Below are 23,953 nucleotides of genomic sequence, written 5' to 3' on the forward strand. Positions count from 1 at the left end.
TACTAATATACTGTAAAAAAATATATAATAACAATAATATGATATTCAAGATTTTGCGTTTTAGTTGTTTTTTTTAGCTCCATACACTGTACACAAATTGAAGACAGCATCAGCCATTTTTGTTTTTCCTTATTTTCTCACAGGCTTGTGAAAAGAAAACTGACGCTGTTTTGCACTTTAGAATTTTGGACTCTTATAACCAGTTATCTAATTCTTCTAGTTAACTAAGCTATTATTGTGTACACGGTTTTTAATTATGGGATACCAGATGATTTTTTACAGGGGTACTGAAACCTTCGAAAACGGAGATTTTTAGAACCAAAATCTAAAATACTGACTGAAAAAGAGTAGTTCTTCCTCCAGATTTGGGATATCCTCTGGAAGCAGTTGCAAACATTTGCCACAAACGCTGCTGAAATCAAGTTTTAACTTAATTCTGCTGAAATATTTAAATACGCCCAAGTGTTTTTAATTTAATTTCTAGAAATACTCGACTTTGGCTATCCCCAGAACACGGACACTGGTGTCCTAAAGACTTTTATCACTCAGCAAGGGGTCAAGTCTCAAACCAAAGAAGAGCAGGCTCAGATTACATCTCAAGTTACCGGTCAAATTGGTTGGCGAAGAGAAGGAATTAAATATAGGAGAAATGAACTATTCTTAGATGTTTTAGAATATGTTAATCTACTAATGTCTCCTCAAGGTATTTAATCTCTCTTTCTCTCTCTCTCTCTCTCTCTCCCTCTCTCTCCCTCTCTCTCTCTCTCTCTCTCTCTTTCTCTTTTTTTATTTATTTACTTATTCCTTTCTTTCTGTCTTTCTCTTTCTAGTGCACTACAAAAAGCACGTGTTTTTGCCATATCCGTCTACTTTTTCTTCGATGTCTCCAGGAAAGACTCCGCGAGGTGGCTGCTTTACCTGCTCGTATATTGCAGCCGTTTTTCTTTACTATCTGGTTTCTATTCAAGCAATAAATATCTGGATATTTCTTCTAATATAAAAAATGATAAGAAAAGCGTGATAGCTACTACTTTTTTTACCATACTAAAAATTTAATGAATTAGGTTCTTACTTTTTTGTCCATACAAACAGATACGTATGCAGGTGTCTGGGCCTCTGTATGCAGGAAGGGGCCTTTGGTTTGTCCTCATTATAAAATGCAGAGATTTTACCATACTTTCCATGTTTTACACCTAGTTTTGATTTATTTCTTTTAATTACCCCTCCCCCCCCCCCAAAAAAAAAGCCTTTGCATTTCCCTATTGTAGGAAGCGTCAAAGAAATGTTTGTTTGTAGCCTATTGTTTTTTCCTTATAAAATTAGTTAGGGTTTGCTTGCATGGCAAATATTGACATATCGGCCATCTTAAGAAGTGATTTCTGTCCATCGCCGAAGATGATCAAAAATCGATACATAACCATTGTTTTAAAATCGCTCTAAACGACTTTAGAAATGAGATTTTACAAAGAGAGTGTTTCCATCTTTCTGCTTAAGGCCCATTCACAGCAAAATTGCACTATTTTGAGCCAATCACATTTTTAATAGGATTTTCTGGTTGGCTTAAAAATTCTGATTGGCTGAAATTAGCAATAGCTAATTCTCGGTATTAGTAAAATCTTTTGTGAATGAGCATTTACCCTTTTTCTTTCTTTTTTTGGTCATTTTGCCATTTTCATGCGTTTCGAGTGTCGTGTAGTATTGATTCTTATTTACAGGTCAAGTTCTGTCTGCCCACGTTGCCGGAAAAATAGTTATGAAATCCTACCTCTCTGGTATGCCTGAGTGCAAATTTGGGATTAATGATAAGATTGTAATGGAAGCCAAAAAAGGTTCAGCCTCTGATGATCCGGCAAAAGCAACAAAGGCGTCCATAGCTATTGACGACTGCCAATTTCATCAGTGTGTCAAGCTCTCTAAGTTTGAAACTGAGCATTCAATTTCCTTCATACCACCAGATGGCGAGTTTGAACTTATGAGGTATGCTTACCTTCCTAGTGCCCTTTAGTTCTGATTTTAACATAAGAACCCCAAGGAACATAGGAGTCTGAAATGGATGAGATCTTTGGCGACTTAAGCATGGGTGTAATACTACAAATTGAAAATTACAAGTGTCACTTACAATATAATTGCTGAGTTAAACTAGAGGAATTCAAAACAACCTTAATTTATTTCGTGAGTACCGTCAGTCAAGACCTAAAGGGGGAGGGGGGTCAATGATCTTCATAATGTGGGTGAGAGTCTGAAGTGTTCATAAAAATGTTTTTGTGTCGAAGTTGTTCTCTTTTGGTAGTCCCTTGGATCAATCTTGGGAGAGACCTTCTCTTGATTCACGTTTCTGTCTTCCTTTTTCTGCATTTTTGGTGTATCAACTCATCAATTTTCCGCATCTTGCAAAGATTGTGATATGCAGAATTGTTATTATTGAAAGTTCTTGTAAGGAAAGAAGTGAAGGGTTCTCAAATTATTATCATCAAGATATCTACCAGGAGGGGTGGTCAGGTTTCAGTCAAACCTAGCAGGAGGTAAGACAAGGTGTTCTACTTGTTTCTTTTGAGTATTCTGACACACTGTGAGCTTGATTTATAGTATAAGCATGGGCGCCCAAAAAGGGGGGGGGGGCAGCCCCCTTCCCCCTTGGCTGAATGACGCTGCCTTATATTTTTGTTTTGACATTTCCATTATATAGCATTGGAAGTGCCTAAAATACAGCTTGTGGGTGCCAATGAGTAAGGGTAAGGATCCTAGTTGTGTCTTTAAGGGACCCTTATCAATTCTGACCTCTATGGCGAAGGAGATATCAAAATGGGTTATCAGGTATCGGTCAAGAATAGTGTGAAATAAGAACTGAAGTCTGGGTTTAGATTTTTTATAATCCTTATCGGATCTGACCTCGAGGGTGGGGGGTCTGATAATTCTTGATATCGCAATATCTTTAAGAAGAGGTTGTTGGATCTCAATGTTTTGTCGGAGGTTTGAGCGGGTATCCTTCCTGTGCCTTGTTGAGGTTCAATCTGAACCTACATATGTCCGGAATGAGGTAGGAGGGCCTGAGTTCCCATTGTCAGGACATCTACCAGGAGGGGTGGCCGGATTTCAATAAAAGCTGGTAAAGGGCGATGACTGATTCTGTGTTATGCCTTTTAAGGTTTCTGAACCTGATACGACATCTATTGGAGGAAGGGTTTCACTACGTTTTTGTCATCAGAGTATCTAGGAGAAGGGGTTGCCAGATCTTAACCAACTTGGTGAGTGCGGCTGATGGTATAACGCCAAAATATTTCCTGGGGTTGATTCTTAAGTAAACAGTTCGGGGTAATGAACTGTAAGGAACGACTCGGCTCAATAGTAACCAAAACTCTGAAAAACGGAATTTTGATATCAATAGATATATCAAAAGAATTACCTTAGTATGCTGATTCCGAATATATAAGATTCATTCAGTTTAATTTTACCGATCATAAGCTGCATGAAAAGTGTAGACCTACACAGTGACCACGATAAAGTTGTTGACAATCATTAAGTTTCGGAGTCCCATAGATTAGTTAGTCAATATGCCTAGTTTATAAAATCAAAACTGTCTAGCTATTTATGTCTTCCTTTCCAATGACTTGCAGTTAAACTATTCAAGCTAAAAGTGTGAATTTTTGCAGAATAATTTTGGAACCATTGTTCTGCAAATTATACTAAAAAAAAAACAGAATAAAAAATTAATGCTCAGTCAAGGCGGAGCTCCCATCCCAGTTAAATTATTGCGTTATTGCCGAAATCCGTCCCATTTTTATTTTAGTATTTTAGCGTGCTTAGTTCATCGGCTGTTGGGTCTCATCATCCCAATATGTAGCACTGATCCTGTATCAAACTCTTTGACATAAAAGTGTGTGTTACTTTCTGTTTATTTTAAGTTTTAATGTCGTTGCTTACTTTCAGTTGAAAAAAAATCTTTTCTTTTTTTATCCTATTGGGCTTTTATTACTTTTAATTCTTTTTTTGGTATTTTTGGGGCTGGTGGCTGAGTGATCATATCAGGGTAAGTTAAAACTTAAAGAAATTAATTTGCTTGCTTATATGAAATAAGGATTTCTGTTCACCTTCATTTTTCTTGATTTTGAGTTGAAATTTGATTCCCTGATATTGATATTAAACGAAACAAAAAAAAAATACCTTTTAAACTCACTTCGAACCTCATTTGAAAAAAGAGGTTTTGTCATTTTAAATTTGCTTGGGTCTGACTTAGAGTTTGACTCCATGCTATTTAAAAAATTAAAAAGAAAATACCCCTTGAAAGTACTTCAGAGGGGAAAATCTTTCGATGTACGCGTTCCTGTTTGCAAAGCTGACCCGAGGCTGGCCTAAACTGGGAACATGATAAAATTGTTGACAATCATTAAGGTTTGTAATCCTGTGAACTAGGATTAATTCTGTGGACTATTCTAATTAAAAGCGTGAATTTCTTGCAAAATAATCTTGGAACCATGATAATGCAAATTTGGCTTTAATAATTTTGATACAAAAAAAAAATATTAATCAATCAAGGCACAGCCCCCATCCCAATTAAATTCTTGCGTTATTGCCAGATTAAGTTCCATTTTATTTCAATATTTTTTCGTGCATAGTTCATAAGCTTTTGTGTTTTGACGCACCCGATATGCAGCACTGACAGTGTAATAAATTCTTCGATATAACAATGTTACTCTATAGTAATTTATAGTAGCACGAATTTCATTCGGAAGAATGTATTCTTTAGCATTTCCATGTTTCCTAGGTATCGTACAACCAAGGACATATCCCTTCCGTTTAGAGTTATACCTCTTGTTCGTGAGGTTGGAAGGACACGTATGGAAGTCAAAGTGGTTCTCAAGTCAAATTTTAAGCCATCGCTTTTAGCCCAGAAAATAGAGGTTCGGATTCCTACACCTTTAAATACATCTGGCGTACAATTGATTTGCATGAAAGGAAAAGCCAAGTATAAAGCATCGGAAAATGCTATTGTTTGGAAGTAAGTTCCTTCTTTTTTCTCTTGCTTTTTTTAAGTTTTTTTTTTTATTCTTCATATAGTTACAAAATCCGTTTCAAAACCAAAATTTCGTGGACTAAGGCTGGCAGAGATCTTTAAATAATTGTTTTTTAGGACTGTAACGTTTAATTTTTGTGTAACTTTGGAGGTGTTTTTTTTTTTAATTTATGCGCTGCAAACCAATCCCTTGATATAGTAAGTTTTTTCGAGTCCCTTGGACTTTCCAGGTCGCTCAGTTATGAAGTACCTTTATAACTCGATTTTAAGCTAATAAGCCAAGGTTAATTCATTTCAAAACGAATAATACAATTTTCACTATTTAAGGTCTTAGGTTAGCCTGAAGTTGAACCAAGTTAGTCGAAACGCAAATTAGTCCAATTTCAATTATCAGAAAGCTCAATGTCAATAGTCAACAAGCTAAAAGTCGAGCTTTATGATTTGTCTTGACTAATTTCCCTTTCCTTTATATTTCTGTTAATATTATATTTTGCCTAAAATTATTCAAAGTAAATTTTTAACTAAATTTTCTTTCGCTATGTAATTATTCATACGTGATTCAGGCAGGGCCGTCACATGTGGGGGGGGGGGGGGCCCACCCCCCCCTCCAATGTTTTTGGTCACTCGGTAAAAAAAAAAAAGAAGTCGCTAAAATTCTTTGTTCAGTTCAATAAAGACCACGAGAATACTGGCATGTCATCTACAGAAATTTTGAACTTGGTTGGTAAAAACAGCAGTTTTACCAACTCCTGCCATAATTTTATGGATGGGGCTACAATTTTCTATTTGGTTAAATAAACAGCATTAAAATAGTGACATGATATGCACCAAAATATATATCTCGTTTGGTAAATGCCGTAGTTTTACCGACTTGTGCAGTGCTTTTACATATTGTATTTGAAACGGACATTATGCTAATTATTGACAAAAAAACAGTCGGTAAAAATGACCAGCCAGTCGGTAAAATCTCTAGCTCCCCTCCCCCCAACATTTTGGCTAGTAACGACACTGGATTCAGGTATATGAGACTGGTTGTGAAATCTGGAAGTAGATAAACAAATTTGCTTTTGAAATGTTTTAGAACAATTCTCTTGGTCACCATGCCGCTCTTGCCTTCGTCCCCAACAGATCCTCTAGATTTTACTATTCTCCTCATTTTGTCATATATATATAAAACACTGCTTTGGGGGGGGGTCTAGATGTGCCGTGTACCTCCTAAATAAATTCCTACGTACGTGCCTGATGAGGAGTTTTTCAGTCGTTAAGTAGGAATTACTTTCTAATTCGGAATATGTGGTAAGGTTCAGCAGATTTCTAATATGCTAGGGATCGGGCATAGAAACATAAATTTTATGGGCTAAGTCATGTTTGAGTGGGGGGGGAGGCAATCGTAAAAAAACGGTCCGGCTATAAAAGCAATGAAAATCATAAGAAAAATTGTCAATGTTGTGATTTTTTTTTTTTTTTTTTTACTTGAAATTAAGAATTATTTTAGCCGTTTCACGTCACATGCCCCCTTATTTGTATCTCCATTCTGCTTCCAGTTAAAACTGAAAACACGTATACAGTAATTTATTTGAAGGGGCCAAAAACTACAAAATACACTTGCAAATCATGGTTGATGCGCAGACAAGAACACGATACCCCCTTTTCGGCTTTAAAACACTAAAAGAGCAATTTAACTGCGTAAAAATTGGGACATACAGTTTGAAAGAGGTTCCGAGCCCCCTTCCCTACCCACTATCCTGACACGTTGCTGTGGGAACGCTAGTTGTTCAGTTTACTAGCTTCGTAACGATCTGTCCCGTGTCTAGTAAATTTAAAATAAAAAAAAGTATTGGGCCCTTCCTCCCTCCCTTTTTACTCATACAATTCTATATTTGGAATCTCAAAAAGTATATTCTAACTAAGCCTCATTAAAAGAAAGCAAAGTAACAACATAGAAATAGGCATATATACAGGCGAGAAAGAAAGCCGTTTGGCCTGCTGCTCTCAAAATCTCGAGATTTTAACATTTTCAGTATCATTTCCAATATTTTCATATATTTTCTTTAAACCTTTTGAGTTTTATTACCTACTTTGATGAATTTAAGCCACTGCTCAAAATTCCGAAAATTCCATTATTCATTTTTTCAAATAATACCCATTATTCATTCAAAAAAATACCCAAAGATTAGGCAAGTTAATTGATGTATCAAGATATTAACCCCTTCCATGGATTATGGCATTTCTTAGGCGTCTAATTATGCCTTATATCTAACCTGCAAAGAATGAGTGCTTGGATTAAAGAATAAGCTCATAAGCGATAACGAAGAAAAGTTGCTATTTAGCAAAGACGCTACTCGATTAATTTCGAAAATATTACACATTACATTATAAACAATACATCCACATCAAATAAACATAAAATCAAATTGACAGTCTTGCTTCCGTGCCCATCTGGTGGTGGAAGCTCACCGGCGGATTCGTAGCGCCCCGCGTGCATGGCGTGTATCTATTTTTGTGCACTTACCTTACCCTATCAAACTTTAAGCATATCTAGCGCTTTCACGACTTTTGCTGTGTCAATGTTAATTTCATTAATTAAAAAAAACTTTCCGAAAAATAATTTTTTCAAAGAAAAGTAAAGGCAATTTTAAACTTAAGCTCAGGAGATACAAATACCTGTTAGAATTCAAACTCAAAACGACCAGAAATTACTATTAAAGAATAAATGAAACCCAAAACAAACAGAAATTAAATAAGCAATCATAGCAAAAAACATATGACAAGTAATAATATAAATGAATAAATATATCTTAAAGCGAGTATTTCTTCTATTAGATATGAAAATCAAGCTTAAAACGAAGACAAATATTTTGCTGTTAAAGTATAAATGAAACTTAAAATGAACAGAAATTAAATAAACAATCAATGCGAACAAACATACAATATATATTAATGTAAATGAATGAATAAATCTTAAAACGAGTGAAACTTAAATTGAACATGCAATTCAAGGTTGAATCGAATTAAAATAACTACAAACAAGAATTTGGGTATAGTCTCACTGCGGAAGCCTAAAATCTATAGCGTCATTGCCGCTTTACTGAAAGAGAATTATATTAAAATTGTTTTCTTTTGTCCTTAATATTGAAAATAAATATTAAAATCACAGTAAAATTTTAATATAATGAACTTTTAGCAATTAATATCATTATGTATAAAATACTCAGTTTAACATATTAGTTTCTTTCAAGATTGATTAAGACAAATATAGTTTCACTACAAGCAAAATTTGGATACTGCCCCCGTCTTTAACTGTAAAAACCTAAAGCCTTCTGCCTCATTGGTGCTCCACTGAAAACAAATTACTCGTATATTACAAATTTATTATTTTCCAGTTTTTGCAGCATTGAGAATAAAAATAAAAATTACAGTGAAAGAAAATCTTGAACTGATGGATCTTTCAACAATTAATATCATTATATATCTAATATTCAATTTGATTTTGTTTATACTTTCCAAGACTGTTCAAGACTCATATAGATTTGCCATTTCTTTTAACTCTGCCATTTTTGTAACTAATCGTGTTGGTTTGTTATGAAAACATTCTATGGCTTCTAGGCATTTCTATTTGAGCGGAAAACTGCACTTCAAACTTTGTGGAACATGCACTTTCTTGCATGAAACACCAAAATATAATAACATGTCAAGTTTTGGAGTGTTCCACCACTCGCAAGCAAGTGCCATTGGTATTTTTGAATCCGCATGGTCAATTTAGGGGGTGGAAGATAGGCTAATTCTCGTTGCAGCCCCATTCCGTCGTGGTATGGTTCACATTTTCAACACCTGGCGTCCGGAATATCATATAATATACCAAGCATACAACTACCCCAAATCAGTGTCAATAAATAAATGAAACCCAAAACGAACAAAAATTAAAATAAATATTAGAGACAAACTCAAAACGAGCATAAATTATGCTTTCTAAAAGCCAGAATATAATTTGTACTTTACTAAAAAAAAATTCAAATTAATTTACTGAAAAAAAATGCGCATTGTCAATTTAATATACATATTCTGATATTTATTCCTTAAAATCTTAATTAATTTTTGATTTCTTAAAGTTACAAAAGTGAAAATATTTCAAAGAATTGTTTTCAGTAAAGCGCCAATGACGCAATAGGTTTTAGGCTTCTGCAGTGAGACGATACCCGAACTCTTGTTTGTAGTTATTTTTATTCGATTCAAACTTGATTTGCATATTCAATTTAAGTTTTACTCTTTTTGAGATTTATTTATTCATTTATATTAATATCTATTGTATGTTTGTTCGCATTGATTGTTTATTTACTTTCTGTTCGTTTTAAGCGTGATTTTCATGTTCAATATAAGGGTTACTCACTTTGAAATCTTTTTGTTCATTTATACTGTTACTTGTTGTATGTTTTTTGCTATAATTGTTTATTTAATTTCTGTTCGTTTTGTGTTTCATTTATTCTTTAATAGTAATTTTTGGTCGTTTTGAGTTTGAATTCTAACAGGTATTTGTATCTCCTGAGCTTAAGTTTAAAATGGCCTTTACTTTTCTTTGAAAAACTTATTTTTCGGAAAGTTGTTTTTAATTAATTTTTGTTCGATTTTTATTGCAAAAAGTTTCAAGTTTTTTTTGGCATGGGGGGGGTGCTTACTGTCCGATTATTCTTGACTTTAAAAAACGGATCTAGAACTTTCAATTTAGATCGAATGAGGCTTTTTTCAAAGTCTATACGATTACCTCTTTGATAAAAACCTTATATATGATCAATAGACAGCTTGCATAACTTGTGGACAGCGATTGACAACAATGAATGGATTGAAAAAATAGACTGTTTGGAATTGACCTTAATAGGAATTTGAGTGCCAAAGCAATTTTGCATCTATCACAGAATATGTATTTTAACCTTATAATTGGATAATTATAATAGATTTCCTATGTGTTCTTCGCGTACAAAACCCCTTCTCTTAGGTTATAAGCCCCCCTTAAAAAGTTTTGCCCCACGGTATAACCTGCAATGCCAACCCCTGCGCACGGGTGGGCTGTGTCGACAGCGGAGTTTTTGTTATCAGAACTTCGAACTATTTTACCAAAATGTCTCTCTCACAATTTTTATCTGATGCATTTAGGGCGTGGAGGAGGGAGAGGGGCTAGTTACCCTTCAATCTCTTTTGACTCCTAAAAAGTGAACAAGAACTTCTATTTCCAATCAAATGAGCCCTCTCCAAAGTTTTTATGAGCATCCATTCCATAATAAATAAAATGAAGGATTCGGAGAATCCTTAAATTACAACCCTTGCCTTGAGGGCTTTGGGGGAGTTGTCATCCTCAAAGACCTAATTTTCAGAACTTAAACTATGTTTAATAAAATGGCTGTCTTAAAATTTTGATTGGATGGGTATGAGGAAATGGTGGGCGTGATAGGGGGGTTAGTTGCCCTCAAATCACTTTCGTCTAGTAAAAAGGGCACTATCCCTTGGAATTTCCAATCGAATGAGCTTTTTTTTAAGTTTCTGCGACACTACCTTCTATAGAAACCTTATATACCCCCAGGACATAACTTAAAACCCTTGCCCTAAGGCATCTGGGGGAGGGTCCTCCTCAAAAACATATTTTCTATCTGGAAATCAACTACGCTGAACAAAATGGCTATCTCAAAATTTTGATTGGATGTGTTTGGGGGAATGATGGGCGGGGGGGGGGGGTAGTTGCCCTCTCATCACTTTCGACTATTAAAAAGGGCACTAGCCCTTTGAATTTCCAATTGAATGTGCCTGTTTTGAAGTTTCTACGGCAACCCCTTCTATAAAAAACCTAATATGCCCCCAGGGCATAACTTAAAACCCTTGCCCTGAGGGTTTTGGGGGAGTGTCCTCCTCAAAAATATGTTTTCTATATCTAAATCAACTACGCTAACCAAAATGGCTATCTCAAAATTTTTATTTGATGTGTTTGGGGGAATGATGGGCTTGGGGAGGGGGCTAGTTGCCCTCCAATCAGTTTCGACTATTAAAAAGGGCACTATCCCTTTGAATTTCCAATCAAATGAGCCTTTTTTGGAGTTTCTATGACAATGCCTTCTATAAAAACCTTATACGCCCCCTGGGCATATCTTAAAACCCTTGCCTTGAAGGTTGTGGGGGAGTGTCCTCCTAAAAAACATATTTTCTATCTGGAAATCAACTACGCTGAACAAAATGGCTAAGGATGGGCGGGGGGGGGGGGCTTGTTGCACTCCAACCAGTTTCGACTATTAAAAACGGCACTAGCCCTTTAATTTCCAATCGAATGAGCCTGTTTTGAGGTTTCTACGACTACGCCTTCTATAAAAACCTTATATGCCCCCAGGGCATAACTTAAAACCCTTGCCCTGAGGGTTGTGGGGGAGTATCCTCCTAAAAAATATATTTTCTATCTGGAAATCAACTACGCTGAACAAAATGGCTATCTAAAAATTTTTATTGGATGTGTTTGGGGGAATTATGTGCGTGGGGGGGGGGGCCATCTGCCTACCCATGATTGTGAACTATTATAAAGGGTACTATCCCTTTGAGGGTACAATAAAGTGAGTCGGTTTTGTAGTTGCGGCAACAGAACTGTCCGTGGACACCTTTCATACCCCCAGCCCGTAACTGAAAACACGTGTTCTGAGGGTTGTGGGGGATTGTGCAGCTCAAAAATGTTTTTACTATCTGTACCTCAACTACGCTGTACAAATTGCCTATCTAAAAATTTTCATTGGATCTGTTTGGCGAAATGATGGGCGCATGGGGGGGGGGGGCTAGTTACACTCCAATCACTTTCGACTATTAAAAAGGGCACTAGCTCTTTAATTTTCAATCAAATGAGCCTGTTTTGAAGTTTCTTCAACAACGCCTTCTATAAAAAACCTTATATGCCCCCAGGGCATAACTTAAAACCCTTGCCCTGAGGGTTGTGGGGGAGTATCCTCCTCAAAAATATATTTTCTATCTGGAAATCAACTACGCTGAACAAAATGGCTATCTCAAATTTTTGATTGAATGTGTTTGGGCGAATGATGGGCGTGGGGGGGGGGCTAGTTGCCCCCCAATCATTTTCGACTATTAAAAAGGGCACTAGAACTCTCGATTTCCAATCGAATGAGCCCCCTTTGAAGCTTCTACGACGACCCCTTCCATATGAAGTGCCTCTGGGAAAAAAAAAATCATAAAACATTGGAGCCGTATGGCCTTTACTATAGGCAACGCTACAGCGTTGCCTCTGATAAAAAGTTAATTTAAAATGTACCTCTTACCTAGTCCAGTGAAAAATGTTTTGTGTTTTTACATAAAAATGAACATGGCAACACATAACCAGTTTTTCGCCAATTATAATTTTTAGGTTTACTTAAAAAATCATAATAATTCCCAAATCGTTAGGGGAGGGGGACACCTGCCCACTGCCTTGCCTTCCCCCTCCAAATGACCCCCATGGCTCTGAGCCTTAATAGCAGTTGCTTGCATTCTTTGTCGAAATCTTTTGTTCCCCGAGCTTGGGTTTATATTTTTTGTGTACTTTGTTCAACACTTAATTATAACAATTTTGATTGTTTCTATTTGTTATTTCTTGTTCATATTCCGTTTTAAACATAGTATCCAGGATACTTTTAAGAGTCATTCCATGGAAAGACATTTTGATTTTGCTGTTTGCTCTCTTTTGTTTTTGTTTCTACATGTATGTTAAATGACAGTTTTACCATTTGAGCTCTGAGGTAGGTGTTGCCGCTTAATTGGCAACTTTTACTACTAGGCCGACTGCCAAAATTGGCAAGTTGAAGTTTAGCATAAAATGTAATGAATTAATATAGTTATTGGAAACAGTATACACGTAGTAGAAAATTATGCAAAAATAAATTTTACATTTGTTGCTTTCAGTCCAAACACGGGAGGTGGTTGAATTTTCTCCAATATTAGTAAGTAGGAAATTTTCAGAATGTCAGCTTGAAACCACACTTTTCTGTTTTCTCTAATGACTTCCTTAAAAAATAATTAGGTGTTCCCTCCCTTAGGTTCATATCTGTATGCATCTGGGGGAGGGGGTGCGGGGGGTAAATACCTGAAATGAATGTAGCTAAGAAGTACAAGATGATATTATAAAAAAAAATAGTAACGTACCAAATTTTAGAAATTTAGTCTGAGTACATAAGTTTCAGTCAGCGATAAAGTATGCCACCAGGCATGTGCGCTGTTTTGTGACATTTATTTATGTATGTGTAGTAAATAAAAATATTCTACTCTACTCCAAATCTCTCTCCCTTCTTCCTGAAAAATATACTTTCACCATCCCCTTAAGATAAAAAAAGATAGTTTTGACTACCGATTATCTTCGATGTGGGAAAACTGAATAGATAAACAATGATATGATGGAACTGCCAAATGGAATTGGTGCCGAATCAGCTTGAAGGCAATGGGCTATCTCCAATTCTTTTCAAAGTGGCCCTTTGACTGAATTACTGATAATTAAAACTTGCAACTTGTTCTGTAATAACCCTCTAAGATCCAGTGTAACTAAAAATGAAGAAAGATTGTGATTTGAAGAAAGATATTCCTTGTGCTCAAGTATCTTACGTAGCTCATAGTCGTGCTGCAGCATTTTGGGTATTATTCAAATACCCAACGAGGCCCTATTCAAAAAATGAAGGAAGATAATTGACAAAAAACTTATGAAAAACTTCAGAAGTTGAGCACCTAGGAATTAGCAAATCCTCAGTTCTGAGCTTTCCTAAATAAATTTTTTTTGTGCTGACCCTGATGTGAAAGTTGGCACAACATTGGCCAAGAATGCCATATAGTGTTGCAGCTTACTTGGATTATTGTGTAGAAGTTTACTTTAATACTTTAAATCTGATCGAGTGATCGAACAACTTTGCGATGGCCCCAATATCTGTGCTAGACGTCTTGTGGACCTAAAATGACGAATTTGTAAGTTTTGTTATGTCCGTGATCTAAAAACTGCAGACTTCGCTTGTATCGATTTTCTTTTCTTTTTTCTTGTTTATTTTGCTTGTCAACCTTAGCAGTTTTTGTACATCAACCCAAAAAAATCAAAAAGACCAGCAGCATTGTTCTCTCTAGGTATATCTTAATATCAGTAATAACAAGTTATACAAGAATGCTTAACAGAGAATTACGGATTCTCCAAACTAAAAAAAATGTAATAATTAAATATCATATTGTAAATGGTTTCTTGTTAACACGAGAAAGATTGGCCTTTTGTCTTTTTCATGTAGTATTTCAGAAATCATGGTGAACTCATTTGGCAGGATAGGGTACATAGAAAACCTAGAACTCGTGGCATTCAAAATTGACTAATGTCTCGAGTACTATGAGATCGAGCAATAGTAACAAAAATATTATCAGAGAAATCAGTTGCTAAGCAATTTGAAACGTCAAACATAAACAAAGCCTTTATGACAGATAAAAAGACCAACAAGCAACATAGCACGAATCTTCTCACAAGTGGATCAAACTCAGAACGTAGCTTACGTTCCTAAATATTGGCTGTTCTCATATTTCTTGGCATTTAATATGCCCGGAAGATCTGCACCCTACATAATAATCGCAAGATATTTCACTAAATTTTTACATATCACGAAATTTTCGCTTACTTTTGGGTCCTTTAATCAAGACTAATAATTAACAGACTGAGTGAACACCCTAAAAGCTATCATTTTACGCTTTCAATCTGTAATTGAGCTTTATTTAATAATTTTCAAGAAAACCAAAGGGCCAAGAAGCCAAGAACTATAACCCAACCGCCATTGTTTCAGTTGAAGGCTTTTCTGCCATTGTTTCAGGAGCGAAATAGGGTCATTTGGTTCAACTATAAATTAAATAAGAACTTGTCTCATTAAATTCATTTTTAACCAAGGTTATACATTTGAGAGACAAAGCAATTACATTAGGAATTTGAGTTTGGCAACATTAGTGTTAAAGAAAATATGTAAAGAAATTTATTTCAAAGCTTTGAATAATGTTTTTACTAACTGATTTTCTCTTTAGGATCAAGCGTATGGGTGGAATGAAGGAATCTCAGATATCGGCCGAGATTGAGTTGTTACAAACGGAAACCAAAAAAAAATGGACACGACCACCTATATCTATGAATTTTGAAGTGAGTAAATACTCCTTTCATCGTTTTATATATTAAAGCAGTCAAATGTCAATGTTCAATTGCCCTAGCAAAATCATTAACGTAATTGACTAAAAATTTCAACCGTAGGCACAAAACTACCTTTCCATAATTTGGTCAGCAAAGCTACCTTTTTGGTTTAGAATAAATAGCGCTGGGAAGAGAATCTGTTCTTAATTAAAATTATATAAAAAAAACAAGTTTTTTAAACTGAAAGTAAGGAGCGACATTAAAACTTAAAACGAACAGAAATTATTCCGTATATGAAAGGGACTGTGCCCTCCTCAACGCCTCGCTCTTCACGCTAAAGTTTGACTTTCTCACAACTCTTTTTTTTAATCAATAAAAACTTTAGCGTAAAGAGCGAGCCGTTGAGGAGGGCACAGCCCCTTTCATATACGGAATAATTTCTGTTCGTTTTAAGTTTTAATGTCGCTCCTTACTTTCAGTTTAAAAAACTTGTTTTTTTTATTTAATTTCTGATCGTTTTTTAGTTAATGCAGCTTTTATTTTGGCTCGCCGGCATTGAATAAGTAAACAAAATTTGCATAAAAAATTTACTTTCCTTTTGCTAAATGGCTTTCTCTAAATTTGGTTCTGACGTAATTTACAAGTTAACTTACGTAACGACCTTCAATATTAGTATATTTTTCTTCTGGCAAAAAATACAAAGTTGCAGATTTTTGCAGATATGAGCTTGAAACCTATGTTATAGGGTTTTCTGATACGCTGAATCTGACGGTGTGATTTTCATTAAAATTCTTTCACTTGTAGGGGATGTTTCCCCCCTCTTTAAAAAATCAGGTAAATTTTCTCAGGCTCGTAGCCTTTGATGATTAATAATAAACTTAATAATATTCATATATTTAGAATCATAATTACAAGCCCATTCTTTTAATACATTTATTGACATCAAAGTTCCGTTTTAAAAGTTTCGATTACTATTTAACCGTATCGCGTGGTTTTCTCATTGTTTTTTTTTTACTACGTATATTTTGTTATTATGCATATGATGGGGTTCTCACCGTAGTCAATTAAACGCTATTTACGTTAAAAGTTAAAAAAAAAATTCAATTAAAAAAACCCAGAATAACAAAGGCCGTTTATTAGAATAGATAGCTCTTTTGAAAGCGCTAAAAAAACTGTAGAGTAAAGAGTGAGGTATTGACTTGGGTGAGACGCACCTCATATACGTAATAATTTATGTTCATTTTAAGTTCTAATGTTGCTTCTTACTTTCAGTTGAAAAAACTGGTTTTTTTTAATTTAATTTCTGATCGTTTTTTAAATAATGCTTGGAAATCTGGCGCCCCCTTCATATAAATGTCCCTTGCCCCAAAGAAACATCCTCCACGGAAAGATTCTCCCGAGTAACCCCCTCCTCCAGCCCCCCCCCCCACCAGAAAAAAATTCTTCCTGAAAATGTCTGTATTCTTCCCAATAACCAATACAATATGTAAGCAATGGGAAAAGTTCATAACTTGCAGCCCTTCCCCTGTGAACTGTGGGGGATTAAGTAATCCTAAAAGACATATTTATTAGATTTTCGACTATGCTGAACAAAATGGCTATCTCAAAATTTTAATTGGGTGACTTTGAGAAAAAAATGAGCGTGGGAGGGGGCCTAGTTGCCATCCATTTTTTGTGGTTACTTAAAAAGGCCACTAGAACTTTTAATTTCAGTTCCAATGAGCCCTCCTAAGATATTCTAGGACCACTGGGTCAATACGATTACCCCTGGGAAAAAAACAACAAAAAAACAAATGAACACGCACCCGTGATCTTTCTTCTGGCAAAAAATGCAAAATACCACATTTTTGTAGATAGGAGGTTAAAACCTCTGCAGTAAGGTTCTCTGATACGCAGAATATGATGGTGTGAATTTCATTAAGTTTCCATAATTTTTAGAGGGTCTTTGCTCCTTTTTTCAAAAATCCGCCAAATTTTCTCAGGCATGTAACTTTTGATGGGTAATATTAAACTTGATGAACTTATATATTTGAACTCAGATTTAAAATCTTATTCTTTCGATGTATCTATTGGTACCAAAATTCCGTGTTTTAGAGTTTCGGTTACCATTGAGCCGGGTCGCTCCTTACTTACAGTTCGTTACCACGAACTGTTTGATAGCACTTAAAAGTGAATCTATCTTCTTTTTTTTTTTTTTTTGCGAAAAAAATCCATCCAAAATTATGTTACAAAATGCCAGATTTGTTCTGGAATAAAAAAGTAGTAAATAACGTTTCGTTGCCGTACTAGTTATGGCTTGATTGGAGACACGAGTGGATAAGAAAAATTTAGCAATCCGGTATAAGTTTTTTCTTCCCAATGTAAAAAACGTTTCACGAGGACAGAATTTTTCTGTCTTATGTTTTTCTTCGTATGCGAAGAAGAGTTTTGGAGATAGGGGCTCTTTTTTTTTTTCACTAGGCAATTATTAGGCATTTTAGGGTGTCAACAGATAAATTAATCATCTATGGTTGGAAAACAAAATTAGTTCAAATATATGGGTTTTATCATGTTGCCTTGTATTTCCTCTGAAGTCTTGCTTAGAGGAATACGATAGAGTCGATACATTGTTGTTTCTTTTACATAATGTGGTTGCATGGGTGTGGAACCAAATAACTCGTTAACGAGTTAGACATAGTAATTAATTTTCGACTTTTTAGTCTTCTATTTTTCTTATCATAATATTGACACAGAAATACATAGACAAGCATTAACATATAAACAAATACAAACGCAGACATGCAGATGATGTTGCTGATGTTGCAGTTGCTGCAGACAACCAACTGCACTTGATCTCTATCTCCAAAACTCTTCTTTGCACACATTTCTCAAAAATTATTTTGAGAAAATAATTTTTCTCAAAAATAAAACACTCGAACTGGTTTCAGTTTTTGGTCTTCCAAAGAAGGGTAATATCCTTGTTGAATTCTATGCGCTTATTGTATTGAAATTGGAAAGAAATTGAGGTTTTATCATCTTGGGACAGCATAAAGTTTTAAATTCTTTTTCATAATTATTTAGAAGCAAGAACCCTGAATAAGTCGCTTTATTGACGCAATATTTAATTTTAATGTAAAGGAACTCGTCATTAAGTTTCAGTTTCAATGTGTTTTTATTCTTTATTGCATTTAAAACATTGAGAGTTTGGACTTGGATGGTGTGTTTCAAGTTAGTAAAAATACTAGAATAAATGATTTGCTTTCGTTTGTTTTTTTTTTTTTTTTTTTTTTTTTAAGGAGAAAGCACGCTGTGGTTTAATTTTAGCAGCAGAGGAAATGTTTGATTAATTTGTGGTTTGAGCGTTTTTTTTTTTTTTTTTTTTTTTTTTTAAGCAGAAAGTACGTTGTCGTTTAATTTTAGCAGCAGAGGAAATGTTTGATTAATTTGTGGTGTGAGCGCTAATAATGTTAAATCTTAAAATGAAGAAACTAAATTTACATTGTTAGAACGATGTTTATTGCCGTTGCAACATATGTTCGGTTCTGCCAGCGAAAGTGTTGCCAAAACAACACTTTGATTGTGATTTTTCGCCATCCATTAAATGATTTAGTTCTTCACCCCTCACAACCTTAAAAATTATGTCCTAAGAAGAATTGTATTGTAAGAAAACGAATTATGACAAAGACAAACGAACAAAAGACAAATTATGACACGTTTCTTTAAGACGTTCTCAAAATGTGTTATGTTAAAACGAGCTAATCAGCTTTTTTCAGCACTTTCTGAGTCCCAATCAAGCTAAAGTTTTATTATTTTGACTCAAAACACAAATCCCTACACAGGCTATGGTCACATTATTTTGCCTAAAAACATAAAACCTATTGATTTTTTCTTACGTATTTGATGGTAAAAACAATTTGAGTCTATACTTATCACACAAAATAGAACCACATAAACATTTAACCAATAGTTGGAAAAATACGTCAATGGGTTGCATAATTATTTTTAATTGCTGTGTAACCTGTTTAGATGAAGACAAATTTCCCCTGCTAAAAAGTGTCAGAAGCGAATGAAAGGTATAACAATCAGTACATACATGCAACCCTTTTGCCAGAAGGTATACAAGCTTTGTGACTCTTTCTTGGAATTCACTCTTTGTGATACACAATAAATCTCTGAATTATGAAACTTAACGTCCGCTTGAATTTGGGCTGTAAATGTCAACAGTTTCAAATGTCCTGAGTAAAGCCTCCGTGTCTTTAAGCACCCTTCTACCAGGAACCACTGAGGATTCGACGGGCTATGGGCTCACTTTCACCTCCTAATAATGCTATCTGAAAATCCTTGTGTGGTTTTGTTTCAAGCTAGATGCAACTCACACGCAATTTTATTGAAATATTGGTGGTGGAGTTTTATTTTTTTTTTGGGGGGGGAGGGCTATAAGAAAGGTCACGGGCCGATTTTGGTCCACCACTTATATAGATGGGATTTTTTTTTTTGCGGGATTCTGACGTAATATGGGTACCTTTCTGCAAAAAAAAAGTTGGCAGTAAGAAATCTGAGGAGGAGGCAGAGAACCACTGGCCTGCTTTTGCTCTTTTACCTTAGAAATTCAGAATCCGTACGTGACTCTTGTTTAAAGAAGAGCAACGAGTCTTCATTTCTGCAAAAAAAAAAATCCCATCTTAAAAGGTAGAACTACAGTCCTATTTTTTGCCTACAGCTTCTTTTTCCAGCGAACCAAATCATATCTTTATTTTGCAATCATTATCCAATTTTACTTGTTCCCGATGTTTATTATTAACAAAGGAATTTTCAGCTCTCCAAAAATCTTAAAACAACTCATTTCATAAGTGATTTTTTTTACAAAAGAACTGATATAATTTACATTCATCAATTCGATTGATCAACTTTAAATATAAAGATTGTATCTATCTAGTTCAAAAGTTGAGTTTCTTGATGTGAGCCAATTTCCTAATAATACTACTAAGAAAGGACTAAAGGATAGCCTCCAATATCTTTAGCAATGGGAGAACTATTAAAGTTTAGAAGGCACATGTAACACTATTCTTCTACGCCAGTTTCAAACTCAAAAAATGAAATCCCAGACTTAACTCAAATCACAAACAGAAATAGTTGTAACAATAGATGACAGTATTTTAGATGCTTGAGATTTGTCTGACATAGACGATAAAAATAAACTTCAATTTACGCAACTTTAATTTGTAGGCTCTAGCTCAAGGACAAGTAAAAACGCAATTTTTGTCCCCAGACAAGAATTTTACGCCGTGCTCCCAATGTAATACCATGTTCATTAATCCGATAAAAGGTCCAAATTCCGTAAAAACTACAGAAGTTGGACCCTTACCACTTTCTTGAAATGAATTGAAATCGATAGTATAGGACAAAGCAGTGGCACATATCCAAAGTATTGCTTCTGCCTTCCTCTTCTTATTAATTATTTTTCTTTTTCTTTTTTTTCTAAAGTATGGGGGATAATATTTCGTACGAATTTATACTCGGCTCGTATTTCCCAAGTGACATTCCAATTAAAAAAGGATTGGAGCAGGCAGACTCGGTTAATATTTTTGAAACGGTTCATTGTCAGTGTAAAATTGCAAACTTTGGTATAATCACTATGTGGATACAAAAAATAATTGAAATAATAGTTATGGTATTTTTAAGAAAAACAAGTCAAATGTAATACAATCCTGACGACTTGAATATTAATTTACATACGTCGTAAGTGCGTGCAACTCTCAGCTAATCCCTAATCTTCACTTCTGAAAACTATCACACGACGGCTACCTGAAATCTAAAGGCAAGTGAGTATTTCTCATTTTGAGATGGCACACAGTCAGGAGGTTTCATTTAATGAACTAAACATGATATACTGGTCAAACTATAAAATTTGGTGCGTTCTAAAATTGACCGTAAATATACCTTGTACCTTTTCTTGGCTAGGGGGTCGAGTTGTAACTATAAGGACTTCTGTGGGGAGGGGGAGGGCCATAGAAAGAGACAATATACTACAGTTGCTCTTATGCCTGTTTAAACTTAGGTTTTTATGCTTTCGTTAGCTAATTTTAATTGTGTTAATCCATAAAAATTAAATGAATTTAATTTTTGAAACAAAACAACATCTAGTACTGTTGTTAAAAATTATAATGGTAACAGTACGAACAGTATTATTTAATATATAGTTTGATATTTTTTTAAATAATTGACTGAGCTGTGAAGTTCTCTAACCGCTATTGCTTTTTAGGTTCCATTTGCTCCCTCTGGGTTCAAAGTTCGCTACCTCAAAGTATTTGAACCAAAACTAAATTACTCTGATCATGATGTCATCAAGTGGGTCAGATATATAGGACGCTCTGGACTTTATGAAACTCGGTGCTAAAAATAGAATGAGCGATCAACAGATTTAAGAACTGAATATAGGCTATTATTTTTCAATTGTTTCTCTTTTTCCGCTGTGGAGTCAAACTATAAGTTATATAAAGCCTGGATGATAAGCTTGCATTGTGTCTACTGCCCCTGTAGGACATTAAAGTTTTATGGTTAAATGTTGATAGGTCAATTTTTAAGAAGTTTTTGCTTGGGTTTGTCTATGGCTGGTACCCCTATTTAAGATATTCTCCTAGTTTCGTGCGTAGTACATTTGTTTTCGCTTCTAGGGGCCATTTTCTGTTTTCTTAAACAGCATCTGTTGCTTGTAACAAGAGCGAGCCTATTCTACTATTCCCAAACTGTGCATGCCTCTTTTTTCTGTCAAACTTGCTATCTATGTCTTTTTTTACTTTTGATGGCTTAGTAGTCCATATTTATATTACAGTCTTTATTGAAACTAAAGTCTTAATGTAAATTGTGTTGCTTAACTTGAAAATGCTTTAAATAGTCGATCATGTTTATTGTGGTCAGGATGGTTTCCACTTAAAGTTGGGTTGAAAATCTTATGTGTCAAGTGAATGTTTCTCTTGTTTTTCTTTCCTTTTTAACTATGTTTTGTATAGCTATTTAAATATAAAACAAATTTAGTATATCAATGATAGCCTATTCCATATAATGTTCACTATAGCCAGCGTTTCAGAGAAAAAAGAATAGCGTTATAGACAAATGGACAAAATCAAACATTTCGCCGAAACTTAACATAGGAAGCGATACTTTCTGTATCGCTTCTTTTTTTTTCTTGTTTTCCTATATTAAAACTGAAAATGGTTTTATGTTTTTATGCTGCTTGAAAGTCACCGAAAATTTAAACTGTAAATGTATGTTAATGTGTGAGCGACCTTCAGTTAAGTATTTTGAAGCTGATGATGAAGCAGAATCGTTTGTAAGAAATTAGACGAACGCCTGTTTAACATTTGCTTAATTCTACCATGCTTTAGTAGTAGCCTGAGTTCTGAAACAGAAATATGATTCTTTTTAACTTTACCTCAATTCTTTGAAGCGCGTTGAAGTTTATGATTTTACTAGTATCTTCACTGTGTTTACTTCAAGATTAAATTCGTTTTGTGTTCGTTTCTAAAGTACACTTTGAAAAATGATTAATTTTATGCTTTATTTTGCACATTTATTTTGTTTCGAAAAAAAATAAATCAATTTGTTTCAGGATTAATTCATTATTTGTTTAGAAAAAAACAAGTTGTTTTGTCTTTGCGTACTTTTTTCTAAATCGGAATAAATAAGTACGCCAAACCAGTCCAACACCAACAGCCACGTTTCTATATTTACGAAGTTTCGTTTTGATTGGCGATCAAAATACAATATCTGTAAAAAGAGTCATTTTTCGGTAACACCTCAGTTGATCGACTTGAATCTCTTGGAGATATGCCCTTAGTAATTTTGACTTCGTATTCGTGTAGTGGGTGGATATTGCACAGGGAAGGGGTCGTAAGGCTTAGCATTTTTGGTGCCTCCTTGGAGGCACCAATGTCCCAGAAAAATTCTGGGGAGTGGCCAAAATAGTTTTAGAAATCTGCGAGGAGCCCCACCGAGTTGAGGGAGAAAGCAAAAAAGGTTTCTAGCTAGCTAATAGGCACGCAAAGCGCGCTTTTTTGGCTAGTTAATAATACAATTTTATATTATAGGATGTAAAGGCATATATCCAAGAATTAGTTCCTAGGTGTAAGAGGGGAGGGGACTTTGTAAAGATAGAGAACTTATCAGGATTTTGTATAGAAAAATAATGGAAAAAACACCAAAAAATTATAATGGTTCGAAGTTGTCCAGGCCCCTTACCCCTTCATCCCTCAACTGCCTGCGTTAGAGAATAAATTACAAAAGAACAGAAATAAAGCTAATCAAATGTTGTCTGATTAGATGCACAAGAGACTATTCATCTGCATAGACATCTGGTATGGCTCAAAATTCGTGTGCTTGACAACCCTGGTAATTTATTATTTAGGCTTGTAGATGCTCAAAAAGGCAAATAAGCACATTACCTGATAGGCCAAAATATATAGAGCTGTAACAGGCTTCTTGAAAGAAATAGTTTTTTTGAAGGTTTTAGCTTTTCTTTGATTGAGGATCACATTCCATTTTCTTTTTTTTTTTCTTGAAATTACGTCGGATTGTTTTTCTGAAATATAGCTTGCTTGTTGGAACCACTTTTTGTTTTGTGATAATGCATATTACCTAAATGATCTGTGCTGTAAGTAAATTGATGTCTTGTGTTTAGGTTAAGTGTAATAAAAAATTAAACTGATTTCAGATGTTATAGGATTTGTATAGGGACAGGCAATTGAACTATTTTCCGTGTATCTTATATAAAACTACAATTTGGCTGTCTTGCTTGGTCTTTTTTATTCTTAACAAAGAAGATA

At 34.8% G+C, this 23,953-nt stretch overlaps 1 protein-coding gene across 1 annotated transcript in view; it reads left to right on the plus strand.

The window, feature by feature from the left end:
- Window positions 1–23,833, plus strand: part of AP-2mu (adaptor protein complex 2, mu subunit) — a 53,199-nt gene extending 29,366 nt beyond the window's left edge. Inside the window, exons 4-8 of the mRNA XM_089090671.1 lie at window positions 485–703; window positions 1,716–1,977; window positions 4,763–4,996; window positions 15,053–15,164; window positions 21,394–23,833. Of these exons, the coding sequence (XP_088946797.1) occupies window positions 485–703; window positions 1,716–1,977; window positions 4,763–4,996; window positions 15,053–15,164; window positions 21,394–21,528 (962 nt within the window). The 3' untranslated portion in view covers window positions 21,529–23,833. The remainder of the gene's footprint in view (window positions 1–484; window positions 704–1,715; window positions 1,978–4,762; window positions 4,997–15,052; window positions 15,165–21,393) is intronic.
- Window positions 23,834–23,953: the final 120 nt, after the last annotated feature.

Source organism: Artemia sp. Qi Xiang Cuo, chromosome 6 (assembly GCF_049724085.1).
Source record: "Artemia sp. Qi Xiang Cuo chromosome 6, ASM4972408v1, whole genome shotgun sequence".
Lineage (NCBI taxonomy): Eukaryota > Metazoa > Arthropoda > Branchiopoda > Anostraca > Artemiidae > Artemia > Artemia sp. Qi Xiang Cuo.